Here is a 14,134-nt window from a genome sequence, read left to right as displayed (position 1 = left end):
TTTAATTTTGTGTCAAACAGATGAATTACCAAATGTTACAAAATGAAAAGTTATGCAACGTGTAAGGGTAACGTACTGCCTCACTAATTAACTACAGTAATAATAAAAATATCTGTCCAGTAACGCAGTAACTCTGGGAGTAACAGGCTTCAGTCTTTGTCATTCACCAGCGCCCGTCTATAAGAGCGCGCGCTGTTTGACCCCACCCCTCTCGTGCCGCAACGAGCGCGTGCGGTGCAATTTGAGCAACATCACATCTCACAACATCTGCGGCACGACACCGTCACGCGGAGGTATTGTATTTAATTTTTTGAACTACAGACTGCAGCAGATATATTGTCGCTGTACAAAGAGGCAACACGTTAGCAGGATTGTTGTCATTGGTTAACAGCGCTGTGGGGGATGAAGTGGGAGAGAGTGAGGAGGAAAATGCAGGTGTGAGAAGATGCTCTATTCGCGAAGTCTTGGAAAATGACTCGAGCCTGGTCCGCTCACCTGTGTCGATAGCTTACCTCTCGTATACTTGTAGCTTGGAAGGCTAAAAGTGCAGCAAATGGACGGACGCACAGAAAAACAGGAGACGGGGGATGCTGCTGCCACCGCCGTCGAGAACGAAGCTGAGAGCAAGCAAGTGCAAGAGGAAAAGTCTGCTGCGATCGGCCGAAATTACCTGGACACCTGCCCCGTTTGCCATCTAAACTTTCACAGTCGAGAGCCCAAACTTCTGCCGTGTCTGCACTCTTTTTGCAAGAAATGTTTACCTTCACCCTCCAGGAATTTGGCCATGGCAGAGCCGCCGAACTCCCAGGTCGACAGCGCGAGCAAACCACGTGAGTCACTTTGTTTACAAACAATGACCAAGTATCGACTAAATTGTATCACCTTCACTGCATGCAAGGGAGTGAACATTTCATTGTAGCTCTATACGGCTTGTCGGTTTAGGTGTATGCATTTGAGCATCTGGTGTCATGTGTTAGTTATGCCATCAAAAAAGCACATATATTTCCAAATTTACTGATTTTGACCAACATGTGTGATTCTGTTTAATTCCAGTGAATGTGATTCGCTGTCCGGTGTGCAGGCAGGAGTGCATGGAAGTAGATGTGATGGAAAATGTCTTTGTGAAGGACTCAGTTGAGGCTCCCAGCAGCACAGTGGAGAGGACAGTGCAGGTTTGTCACAAAATGCGTAACCATATGGGGGCAGCATTGTTACTAGTTTGTGGGGTCATGGCTATAATATTCCCTCATATTAAGCAAGTTTTGTGTGCTTTGAGGATTAAAACTGTGAAAACTGAGGCGCTACATATGTAACAGGTGTAACAATGTGGGGCTTTGTTATGTCTTTCATCCACTCTAACATTATTTTTGTAAATTAGCATGATCAAACAGCATCTCTCCAACTTCTTCTCACCTACTGACCTAAAACATATCAGTCTGTAATGGTTTTTTCCATCTCCCTGCAGCTCTGTATGACCTGTGATGACAACACTGAAGCTGCCGGGTTTTGTGTAGACTGTGTTGAGTACCTCTGCTCCACCTGCGTGGAAGCTCACCAAAGAGTCAAATTTACCAAAGACCACACCATCAGACAGAAGGCAGAAGTATCACAAGGTATTCTAACCTCATACAAATATTATTGTTTGAAGTAACCTTAATGTGGATCTCCTAAGAATGGAAAATATTGCAAGAGTATTTTAATTGCCCAAATAATACATAGAAATGTCTTATCTCTCATGGAATAAAAGCAATTTTGTGGTACTGTGGGCAAATAAAACCTTCACACCAAGTAAAATATTGGAATGCATTGCTTTCCGCATTTCCATTTGCAGCAGAATTCAAATTAAATTGAAAACTCTGAGATATGCAGTTGAAAAGAAGCAAATGTCAAAGGGTTTTTATCACGGATGTCTCATGATAGACCCAGAAATGACTTGCCAGTTACTCAGAGTAAAGGTTCAAGTGACAATGTTGTTTTTTCTTCTGTTGATTTCTAGAGGTCCGTGGGGTTTCAGCTCAGAGGCCGATGTTCTGTGACATCCACAAACAAGAGCCGCTGAAGCTATTCTGTGAGACCTGTGACCTGCTGACCTGTCGTGACTGCCAGCTAGTAAAGCACAAGGACCACAAGTAAAGTCACAATTTCCAGTATTATATAACTACATCATATAAGGGTTCAGTTGTGTTTCAGTTTTATCTGTGACAGTGTTGTCACAGAATCCTTCTGCAGGCTAATTAAGGGACTTTGTAACGGCCCTGTGGCACAACCTCCATGTAAAAAGAGCTATAGATAGAGCCTCTTAAACAATGCTGTGCATTTAAATGTTATCAACATAGATTTCATGATCTGACATTTGATTATGCATAAAAAGTGTCACTGAACCCGTGTCAGTATTAGGCATACTGCTGTATAAAACATTTACTTTTCATATTGTACCCACTGCCTTAATATGTTCTGATTGGATTAGTTACCAGTTCCTTGAAGATGCTTACAAAAACCACAAACAGCACATGGAGAGCATGACCCATCAGCTCCAAGAGAAGAAAAAACTGATTGAAGAGGTATCAAACTCCATAAACAATGGGTATGTATTTCCACACGTCATAAGATTACATATGTCAAGTGTGAAAAATGTAAACAGAAGTTGAATGCACTCACAGTTTATAGAACTGTTTAGAAAAAAAATTCTCTTCCACATGACCTCCAAATCTCATGGACAAGTACAACTGTGTAAGGATAAAAGCACACATGGTTCCAGTAATAATAAGATGCCTGAAAAAGTGCGTTCTATTTTGCATATAATTTGTAAAAATGTAATACTTTTTGATAGTTGTTAATGTGTGCTTTTCAGACTTCTTCAGGTTGATCAGAACCGTACGTCTGTTCACAATGAAATAAAGAAATCCATCTGCAGTTTGATTCTGGAGATAAACAAGAAAGGCAAGATGCTAGTCAATCAACTTGAGGTATGACAAAAGCGTTTGAGTTTATTACAAATATACTAACATAGTGGAATTTATAAGTTGCATGCTGCCGACCTATAGATTGCTGCTGTGTTGTTTCCAGACGAACATTACTTGCATGCAAACTCAGTTGACTGTCTTACCCCGAGGCCCAGAGCGCATACCCTCGAGCTGTTTGAACACTGCAGATGTTCACTTATTTATGTTTTCCAGGCTGTAACAAAGGATCATGAGACTGTCCTGCGAAAACAACAGGAGGACATCGGCTATCTATCCAGACACCTGGATCATGTCATCAACTTCACCAAATGGGCTACAGCCAGGAATGGGGGCACGGCCCTCTTGTACTGTAAACGTTTGGTGAGGCTCCTCTGATCATTTATCTCCTATCTCATCACAGTCTCATTTTTCCCAACATGAAACTCTGCTCTGAGAGCTGGTGACGAGCGTGGTCTAACTTGGACATGATGGAGTGGGAACATATGCCTTTTGTAACACATAAGCATCCCCCTCTAAAAATTATTAATAACATCCGTCTGTTGCAGATCCTGTTTCAGATTGGAAACCTCCTGCGGGCAAAATGCAGTACCTCGTTTATACCACAGAGCGCTGTACGCTTCCAGAGTCGATCCTCTTACTGGGCCTCAAATGTTGATCTGGGTAAGACATGAACTAATGTCTCTGTTGTAGAAGCTAGTCAGGAATCCTTAGAAGGGATTTATTATAGTCTGGACGCTGTTTTTATTTATACATTTTCTGTTTTAGTGGTTTCTGACAACTGCCACACAGTCTCTGGCCATGTGATAAAGGCCACATTAATCACTTCAGCCCAATCACCACAAAAACGTGTTGGTGTTGTGCATTTCCTCAAACAACGAAAATGTTTATTATGTATGTGTCATACCTTATATGTCTATTTTAAAGTAATGTAGTGTATGAGCTGACTGGGTACGGTTGATGGACACACCTTGGTAAGAAGCCTGCCAAGCTGCAAACCACTGTTCAAGACCAACAACAAACAACAAGAAAATCTTTTTTTGTCTGTTTGTTTTGGCGAGTCATTACTGCGTTTTCAGCGTCTTTTTAGCCACTTACCATAGGTGTGTATTTTGCAGTCTGTTGCTTTAAGACCACAGAGGATGGTGCCACAAAAAATGTTTTTTACGGGACATCATTGCATTTCCTCCCAGGACAGTGCTATGAAAAATATCTTTTTGTGACTGTTTGTTGTCATGCATTTTCAGCCGGGATCTCTTTTAACCATAATCTAGCAGATTTTGTGCCTAAACCAAACAACAATGTTGTTGAAATGTAGTTAAAGTATCAGTGGTTTGCAGAAACATACAATGCCAACATTTATTCTGGCGATTGGATTGCTTATTAAATAAGCATTACAGCAAAGATAGAGGCAGACGATGTTATTATGGTGAACCTTGCAGGAACTTCCTAAAGCTAGTGCTAGTTCTATCAGTCGCATGTCATGATTGTCCGTCACTCAAGAGTCTCGTGCGTCACTTTGACAACACAGTGATTCAACAGTTACACTCTCTTGACTACATAATAATGGAATTATGAATAGTGTGGATTTGCTTTTTTTCTGTTTTATGTCATATTAAATTAAAGATCATTTGGTTTTGGAATGTCAACAGGAGTCATTTGAAAAAATTATACTGGGCTTTGGGAACTTGTGAGGGACATTTTTGAAATATTTTTATTCTCATGACACTAAACCATCAAATAGATTGGTGGGATGATTGATAACATAACTTATAAAAATATCATTAGTTGCATCCTTACTTGTTTTAATCTTCTTCATATCCCTAAATTTCCCAAACTTTTAACAGTATTACTGCCCAAATGTTCTTCCCAAAGTTTTCTGTAGAAGTTTTGCCTGTATTTTCACCCATACTTGTTGTGCTCCTCTTGTCTCTGTGTGTACGTTCCCTCAGGCTCTGTAGTGGTGGAGAGCGTACCAGGACACCAGCTGGGAGGTTTTCAGGGTATCCCTCATCAGCTCTCCCACCCTGGGCAGGGCCCCTCAGGCTCACCCCACAGCTTTGCCCTGGGAGCACCCCACAGTACTTTGGCTCAGCTCCAGATGCAGGTGGATAAGCTAAACCCGCAGGCCAACTGGCAGCCCCAACCACCTCCTCCACCCTGGACATGGTACCAGAGTGTTCGACTACAGCGAACCATCCCAGGGCCCCTTCAAGGAGGCTCCCCCTCCCACAGTATGCTTCCCCAGCCAGGCCGTAGGTTTATGGTGCCTCCTCCCAATCACGTCAGCCCAACTAGCAGCCTACCAAGCCCTGGGTTTACGCCCCAGGTTAGTGCACATCTCTGTGTGTGAGTGTGCATGTGTCACACGTGTCTGTTTGACTGACAAGCCCTCTCAACAAGAACCGACAGTGGATGGCATTGTCCTAAATAGAGCTGACAGCCTTCACATCCTGGGCAATTTATGTCTTTCCTTGTCAAGATGGATTTGAGTCTTGGATGAGCTTATGACTCAAAGTCATAAAATAAAACAGCTAAATCTGCAGTGCAACAGCAGCCAGCATGTGACAGAGGACGGGCCCAAGATTCCATAAGAAAAGGGTCGATAATATCTCGTCATCCGGGGTTGTTTAGTCTAGTTCACAGGGTGTTTTGGTTCCAGCTCTGAAGTAAAGGCTTATTCGTGGGACAATACTGGTGTGTGAAGTGCACACTTACATTGTGTCACACTGATGTGGACAAGCTGTTTTAGCTGCATAATGAACTCTCAAAATGTTCTCTGTGGTAAAGATATATATTAGTGCTGTTGCATATTTTACTGCAAATCTTGCGTTGATACTGCAGAGTATTTTTCAAAGCAGGCTGTAGTCACACTGCAGAAGGTTTTTGTATTCCAGATGCTAAAGTTGCTGTTTTTCTTAATATGTCACGATTTTGTAATCAACTTTAAGATATTTGAAAATAACTGACAAGGCTGTAATTGTAAGTGAACAGAATGTGTGCTCAGATTTTTGTCAAGAGTTATTTTATTGTAATGCGATCGTGCAACTCTAACAGCAGATTAATATAAAAAAAAAATTACCTCATAGTGTTCACATAATCTTGATAAATAGAAACACTGACATGATGAGGCAAGTAGATTTTCACACTGTTGTGAAGTCAATGAAAACCAGTTGCTTGCAGAAACAGTGACTGTTGCATTCTCTACAAACTGGTTGGTATTAAAGCCTCTGAAAACCTGGCTTCAGATCTTAGGTATTAAAGTAAGTACAATAAATATCCATGACTTGCAAAGTTTAGCACACAAAACCCCACTGCGTGGGTGTGGGTTGATCAGATTTTACCGACATGTAATTTCACGTAAAACAATGTCAACTGTTTTCAGATTGGCAGAAAATGTGTTGATGTTGGATCCCAGTGCTCATAGTTACAGACTGATTGAGGAAAAAGTAAATGTATGTTATCTGAAGTGGTGCGTCATTGTAGTATGAAAGCATTAAAGATGTTGATATGGTACTTTAAAGAGACAATTTTACCCCCAAATACAAAATACATATTTTTTTCTCTCTAAAAAGAAAACAGTTCCTACATAAAACTGCTCACAACAAGGTCTACAGATTTTCTTGAGTAACCAGGTCAGGATTTCTGAAAATGCTGTTGACTTTTTCACATGTATTCTTTTTGGAGCTTTGAGCACCACAAGCCGAGTGCCATCTAGTTCCAATATATATTCGTGAGAAGACATTTCCATGGCCGATATCTTCAGCAGTTGGCAGCTCACACTAAAACAATAGAAACTAATACATAGCATTGCAGGGAGGAGAAAAATATATGTATTTTTGATTTCAGGGTAAACTGTCCCTTTTAAGTGCTTCTGAACTAAACTAAATTGGATACATGCATTTGAATTCTGTAAGAGAAGAAAGATTAGGTGCACCTGCAAGGTTAAAGCTACAATAAAGCAAAAATAAGTCTCCGGCAGATCAGTCTGGAACTTCTGAGTGTTTTTTTTTTTTCATGGTTTTATTCGTCTGCATTGCGGTTGTTGCCAGGTGGTGTCGACCCACGCAGCCAGAGACAGGGTAATGAAAGAAGACTCTTTCATCTCCACCTCCATCATCACTTACTTACAGACGCTGACAGGAATGTAGGATGAAAGTGATTGCAGCATTTCCATCCATCTTTCTGTTTTTCTGTCTTGTAGCCTCTGAGGGGGATGGGAAGCAGCTCCAGCTACCAACCCAAACCGATGGACGTATATCCCTCCTCACCTTTGTACACTCAGATAACACCACTGCCCATCAATGGTGGCGTCAGTTCGTCTCAGTCACGACAGATGGCAAGTGACTCAGTCTTTACTAAAAACGATATTTATACAAAGATTCTATTACCAATGTGGCTAACAACATGCAATGCTGTGTTTAGATTGATCCCACATATCTGAACAGGAGGAACGATTCTGGCGGTCCGATCTATATTTTAAAACCAAACTATTCCCAGAACCTGCCACCTTCTTTGCTACACAGAAATGGTATGTCTGTGCTATTATGGTAATTTGTACATTTGCAGACTGTATGCGTCACTGTATTCCTGATCTAAGACTTTTGTTTCTTTCAAGTGCAAGGACAGCAGAATCCACTTGGGTATGCTGCTGTGTCCCAGGAGGAGAAACCAGGGTAAGGCGACAGCTTCCTCGTCCCTTTGGGCCATTGGTCTCTCGAGTGGATTTTGCTATATTCCAATTGGTTCATTCTTTGTCGCCAAGGACTGAAACCTGGAAACCTCCAGAGACACACCAGGCGAGTGGAGCGGTGGGCTCATCTGTGAAGAAAAGACGCAGATCGTCACCAGGGCCCATCATTGTCATCAAAGATGAGCCAGATGATGACAGTAGCTACGTAAGAAGACAGTAGATTATTATTACAGTTCAAGGACTATTCCACATCTACTGTAGAGTTGAATTTTTACAGCTGCTTTTATCAAAGGCTTGTTACTGTTGCAAGACAGCATTTTTAAATAACAGGTTGGTCTCCAAATGGAAAAATGTTGACACTGTGCATTACTGCAAACCACAAATACAATATACAAATATGATGTGCATGTTTCATGTGTATCATATCAGCATTTCTAAAATGATGTAGTATAAGATTTGTCTTTGTCATTGAGAGGTGGAGGGGACGGTAGATTGTAGATGGTGGATTTGTGTTTCACATAGGCGAGCAGACCACTGTTCAAGGAACTGTGGATGGTAGATGGTGGATGGTTGATGGTGGATGGTTGATGGTGGATGGTGGATGATTGATGGTTGATGGTGGATGGTTGATGGTTGATGGTTGATGGTGGATGGTGGATGGTGGATGGTTGATGGTGGATGGTTGATGGTGGATGGTTGATGGTTGATGGTGGATGGTAGATGGTTGATTGTGGATGGTTGATGGTGGATGGTTGATGGTTGATGGTGGATGGTTGATGGTGGATGGTGGATGATTGATGGTTGATGGTGGATGGTTGATGGTTGATGGTTGATGGTGGATGGTGGATGGTGGATGGTTGATGGTGGATGGTTGATGGTAGATGGTGGATGGTGGATGGTGGATGGCACTATTCAAGACCAACAGACAACAAAACTGGTTGTGATGTAGTGAGTCATTGCTGTGTTCCCAAGAGCTTTTTAGGCCCAGAAATGGGTGTTGTATTGACCTGTTGCTGTTTTTCCAGAAGAGATAGTAGTACAAAAAGTAGTTGATTTTTAACAAGACATCAGTGTTTTTCTGCTGTGATCATGCCACCAAAAACCAGTTGTTTAAAGCCAAAACATGATCTTTTCCTAAAAATAATTAAGTGGTATTTGTGTCTAAACATAACCACAAGATAACCACATTATTATAGAAACACTTTTTAGTGTATCTGCTACATATTAACATGCAAATATCCATCGTTTGCCAACATTTTTTTCTAGCAATTTGGTTGTAAATAGACTGGACAAACACACAGTATGAATATAAATGCTAAATGCTGGTTTATTACAACTCAGCCTTTTGTTTGTTCATATAAATTATTATTATTTCCCCCATATCTTTTCAACTGGTCATCAGTCACTTAAATGCGCTGTCATCCATCATCGTGGTTTCTGACAGCTATTAATCAGCTATTGATCCACTGTCAAACTATCACCTGTTTATGGCTCAGTGGATGTGAGGGATTGTCTGCTACGCAGAGGATTACAGGTCAGAATAACTACGAAAGTGCACTAGTTTGCATACTGCAAATTGTGACCTGATCTAGTGGGACGTCCTAGTATTTCTATCACACTGCATTTGACATACAATGTATTGGGACATATAAGCGCAGAGGTTGTAAACAACCCAGCAGCTTAGTAAGATTTTCAATCTCTCTTTATTTGGAGGTTATACCAAAAAGTGATGGCACCTGAAAAGGCAGCCATAATCCCTTATAAACAGAAAAACTGTCTGCGTATACAATTACTACAATTACTGTAGATCAAAGATGAGCCCATTCTTAACATATTGGTTACAATATTTTCAAAGCTGTTTTTTCTCTATGTGGATTTCAGGTACAAGTCAACCAAAGAGCCAACCTCCCTGACAGCACAGGTGACCAACCCCAAATCAGTGCCCAAGGTGAGGGGAGCAAAGCCCCAACGCCTCTTCAAAGCACAGACGACAAACCCTACAGCCCTTCAAAGCCTCCGTGCAGCCCACAGGACCAGAGTAGGACTAATGCTCCAAATCGCATCTGTTCACTGAGAGGACAGCAAGTCGACCAGCACCAAGCTCTGCTGGAAGACTCTAATGAAGTCCTGTGTGCTGTGTGTCGAACTGGGGGAGAGCTGCTGTGTTGCGATAAGTGTCTCAAGGTTTTTCACCTTTCGTGCCATGTTCCGACTCTCCTAAAATCTCCCAGGCAAGCTCTGACAGAGGAAATGAATTTATTTATGGTCTCGGATGAAAACCCCATAACTCATCTTTTTATTCGAATCAAGAAAATATGGTCCTGTGTTGGAATGAAAACCCCTCTGCTATTAAGAATGAGGCTGTATGACATGTTTTTTATATATATTTTAGTGTGAGGTTTTCATCTGAGAGAAGAATTATGCATTTGTTAATGTTTGTTCCTTCTTACAGGCTTTTGTTTTGATTCTCTGGGCTGTCTCTTTTCAGTGGGGAATGGTTTTGCTCTTTCTGCCGTGACCTGTTGGTGCCTGAGATGGATTATGACTGTGAAAGCAAACCTGAAGCCAAAACAGTAAAGAAAGAGCCAGATTCTGAAGGAGGATTTCCCCCTGTGGAGAAACGAGTCAGTACTCTTTTTCTTAAAATTATGCCTGTAATTTGCCTAAATTATAGATTATAGAATTATATAATAACAATCTTTTGGATAGTAAACAACTCCATTCACCTCTGTACATTTGAGAGTTTGTAGTTTTATCCACGGCAAACATAATCATATCTTCCCAAAATATGGTAAATGCTCAAAGTCTGTCTCTTTCCTTATGCACAACCTTTTGGAACTTGCTTGTAGTTACATACCATAGTTTGTTATAGCACCCTCCTCTTTCTTTAATGGGCAGAATCCACCAGACTGCCAGCTCACTCACTGGCTAGCCTGAAAAACTCACATCTTACTTGTCCATTGATGTAAATTTGAACACCAGGCACAAGATATCCAGTTCTCCTGACCGGGAGCAGGAGTGCAGAGCAGATTCTGTCTCCAAAGTGTATGCATGACGGCAGTGTAATGAACATAAATCCACAATTATCACCTGGCATTACATCTGGACAGGAACAATTCCTAAACCCCAGTGACGTAAAATGTCAGTTCTTTAGAAAAACAAATGAGTCCGCCAAAACTAACGTGACCACTACAGATGTTGTCCCTAGATTCCAAACTGTGATAATTAGTTGATCACTCTTCGGCCTCTACCAGTCAGTTAAGAGACATCAGAAGTCAACAGTCAATCACAATATAAAACAAATAATAATCAGTTATCGCAACCATGAAAAGTCCTTGAGTGCAGTCATAACTGAGCACGAAAAATATTAGGGTGATAGGTCAAGTAGATAGAGGTATTAGCTGTGTACAGACAGATACACACGCACACACAACCAAACGCTTGATTCCCGAGCGCTAAGAATTAGACACAAGCACATCAGTTTTTGGGAGCAAACCTTACCAATATGGTCCTTGAATTATTAAGTAAGCAATAAACCAGAGAATGAGGAAGTGTATTTCTTAATTATATGCTAATATGTGTGAATTGTGTTTCTCTACTGCTGCAGAAGTGTGAGAGGCTGTTGCTGCACTTGTTTTGCAGCGAGCTGGGTTCAGACTTTCAAGGGCCCACATCCCCCTCGGTGAGCCTGGAAGCTTGGCTGACTACAGGCGAAAAGTTCATGGGATTAATGTCACATGGAGTTACTGTAACTGTAATTTTAATGATGTGTAAGATGCAGTATTTATACAGAAACACTATGAATCAGGCAGAGCAACAATAATCGGGTGCTTTAAATACACAGGGATTTGTCTTGCTGACACTGAGCTTGCATTTGTTATTGAACAGAGTTGATGAACACTAAAAATTCTAGACTATAAACTGTACATCACAGTAATTACAACACTATTTCTGTGCAGCGCTTAACCACAGTGTGCATTTTAGCTTGAATTACTGTCTATTGTTATAAACCTTCACAGAACAAAATTGGGTAAAAACTCGTAACCTCTCAAGCACAGTGCTGACATATAATATCTTGTATACATTAGATACTAATTATGATTGTATTTTAACATCTTCCCATGAAGTTTTATTGTTTTATTATCTCTCCCTTCCTAAATACTGTAGGTATGTGCTACTAACAGACTGATGATAAAGGGACCGGTGAATCTTTCCACTGTGAAGAAAAGACTGGAGGCGAAGCACAGTGTGTGCTACCAAAGTCCTGCAGAGTTTGTATCAGACGTCAGGCTCGTCTTTGGCAACTATGCAGTCATCAGTGAGGTACTGTGTTAAGAAATGATTGCAAAAGCCATTTTTTTTCATTATTATTAAGCTCTTGTCATCTTGTAAGCATTTTTTTGTCCTCAGGCTGACACAGAGGTCACCACGGCAGGCAGGAAGTTTAAAGAGCTGTTGGAGGAGCACCTGAGGATCACCTTCCCTGAACAGACCTTTCCAGAAATCAAACTGGAGATGATACCTAATGCCCCTATTGACTCTCAACTGTCATCTCTCGACTATATATCTCAGACTGCAAAGCGCCAGCGCACATGTTCAGACTCCCAGGATGCACCGAGCTGTCCCAGTGGGGAGAAGGAAATATGAAAGCACAAATTCATCATTTATTTTGATAACACTGCTGACATCAGCTAATATGGGGTGTGTCCCTCTTTATTGCAATTTTTATTTCTGATACACAGCTACCTTCAGGTCGGCAAACTTGTTTTTTAAGTTTGATGATTCAATTGTATTAAAAGCAAAGAACCGTGATACAGGGCACCAAATTATTTCTACTTTTTGGACTTAACCGTTACATAGGTTTTGCATTTAGTCTGGGATTTATCCTGGGATTCATGCAAAACACATTAATGCAGCACATTTAGGTAATTGCAGGGTAAATTATGGGAAGTCTGTTTTAAGTTATCAGTTTAAGTTATCAATTTGCTCGCATAATGTTCACTCTTCTCACAGTAGTTCATGGACACTGAGCTATAGATGCTGTGGTCAGATCTGCTGTGTTTTTTTCTGTTTAGCTCTCCATGTGTAAATATAGAAGTTATTGAAGAGACGATGAGAGACGATAATCATCAGCTTTGATGTTTGTGGTCTGTCTTATGTAGAATAAGATGTGTTACGGGGCCCCTCGAGGCCAGTAAAATGAAAACATCAAAGCAGTCAAAGCTGCCTGATAAAACCTGAGACTGTTAAAGATGTTACATTGTCACACACCATTACACAATATTTCTGCCTGGGTCATTTGTCAGTGCAGAGCCACAGATCTAATGTTGTAAAGCTACACGTTATGTGAAAATGTATTTATTCATGTTTATTTTAATAAAGGTTTTTGGATTTTATTGTGAAGAGTCAAGCACGGTGAAAATGTTATGCGAGAATATTTTTTCTATGATAAGTTTTCTTCCATTTCTTCCACACACTCTCCATTGTGAACTGTTTTCTTATAATATCCATGGGCCAGAACATTTCGCCATAAACCTACATGCATGCAAGCCAGCTTGCAGGTGTTTACAGGGTAAAATAAAATATGATAGCTCACATCTGAGCTAAGATTCTGGGAAATGATTAATGTCATAAACCTCCTTCACCCTATAAATGCACGTTAATGGAGTCTTTTAATGCTCTTTTTGGACATTTATTCCCCTTTTTAAAACTTTACAGTGAAGCAAAGCCACTTTCTCCCTCAACAAGTTTCTGTGTTGACTAACAGTGAACAAGTCCTTCGGACCCCACAGGGCAGGCCTCTGACTGCCTGGCTGTGTTAGCAGCCCTCGGCTGATTGACACAGACGTGGCAAGACAGGCTTTGTTGAGCTTCAAAGGAACTGTACTGCACCCCCCACAACAAGATTAACACTGTTTGAATGCGACCTCGGCCACTCCAATTTCCTCCACCTAGGAGTTCGGAGGTCAGCTCATGCTGCTGTTTCTTGTTAAAGCCCAAATGTAGATTGGAGGTGGAGTGAGGGGCGGGTAGTTTCTGGCAGGCAGGCATGAAAAGTTGCCCTCAGATGTTCACTGTGTTGTTGGTGTTCAGTAGACAGTGTGAGTCTCATTTTGGGCATTCTTTATTTGTTATATGGCCTCAAAAGGCCTATTATCTCTTTTCAACAGCAAGGCAAAGATAAGATTAAGGAAAGCAGTAAAAGGGTGCTCTTTGTTGTTTTGATAACTCTAACATCACAGAGGGGGGTTGCCACATCCTTGACTGATAAATGACTGCAGGGACCATATCTTTGCTGCCATAGCAACAGTCTACTTTTAACCAAGAGGTCCTACTTCACAGTTTAAATATGTCTACATGGCCATTAGTGTTTTTGTATGTTTTATTTCATACACTATAAGATCACTTTCAAAGGTATGCTGTTGTGTTTATAATTTGTGGGTTTTTTTCTTTTCTTTTCATAGCTTTTCATTCATTTTGC

The 14,134-nt window shown here is 41.0% G+C and overlaps 1 protein-coding gene across 1 annotated transcript; it reads left to right on the top strand.

Moving 5' to 3' along the window:
• The first annotated feature begins 536 nt into the window (after positions 1-536).
• On the top strand, positions 537-12,989 carry LOC121950364 (transcription intermediary factor 1-alpha-like). The gene is made up of 18 exons (XM_042496337.1): positions 537-830; positions 1,054-1,172; positions 1,466-1,613; positions 1,997-2,129; positions 2,468-2,584; positions 2,852-2,966; positions 3,177-3,323; positions 3,509-3,623; positions 4,913-5,289; positions 7,165-7,299; positions 7,386-7,491; positions 7,579-7,636; positions 7,726-7,858; positions 9,535-9,884; positions 10,142-10,277; positions 11,261-11,335; positions 11,821-11,976; positions 12,064-12,989. The coding sequence occupies exons 1-18, from the start codon at positions 554-556 to the stop codon at positions 12,298-12,300; spliced, it is 2,934 nt and encodes a 977-aa protein (XP_042352271.1). The 5' UTR covers positions 537-553; the 3' UTR covers positions 12,301-12,989.
• The last annotated feature ends 1,145 nt before the right edge of the window (positions 12,990-14,134 follow it).

This window comes from Plectropomus leopardus, chromosome 11, assembly GCF_008729295.1.
Source record: "Plectropomus leopardus isolate mb chromosome 11, YSFRI_Pleo_2.0, whole genome shotgun sequence".
In the NCBI taxonomy this organism is placed as follows: Eukaryota; Metazoa; Chordata; class Actinopteri; order Perciformes; family Serranidae; genus Plectropomus; species Plectropomus leopardus.
Note: the sequence above shows the minus strand (reverse complement) of the source record. Positions and strands in the feature narration are given on the sequence as shown.

Coding starts and splice junctions, on each gene's coding strand:
- LOC121950364 (XM_042496337.1), top strand. CDS start 554: ATGGACGGACGCACAGAAAAACAGGAGACGGGGGATGCTGCTGCCACC. Junction 7,637..7,725: donor TCCCAGGAGGAGAAACCAGG/GTAAGGCGACAG, acceptor TTTGTCGCCAAG/GACTGAAACCTGGAAACCTC. Junction 11,977..12,063: donor ACTATGCAGTCATCAGTGAG/GTACTGTGTTAA, acceptor TTTTGTCCTCAG/GCTGACACAGAGGTCACCAC.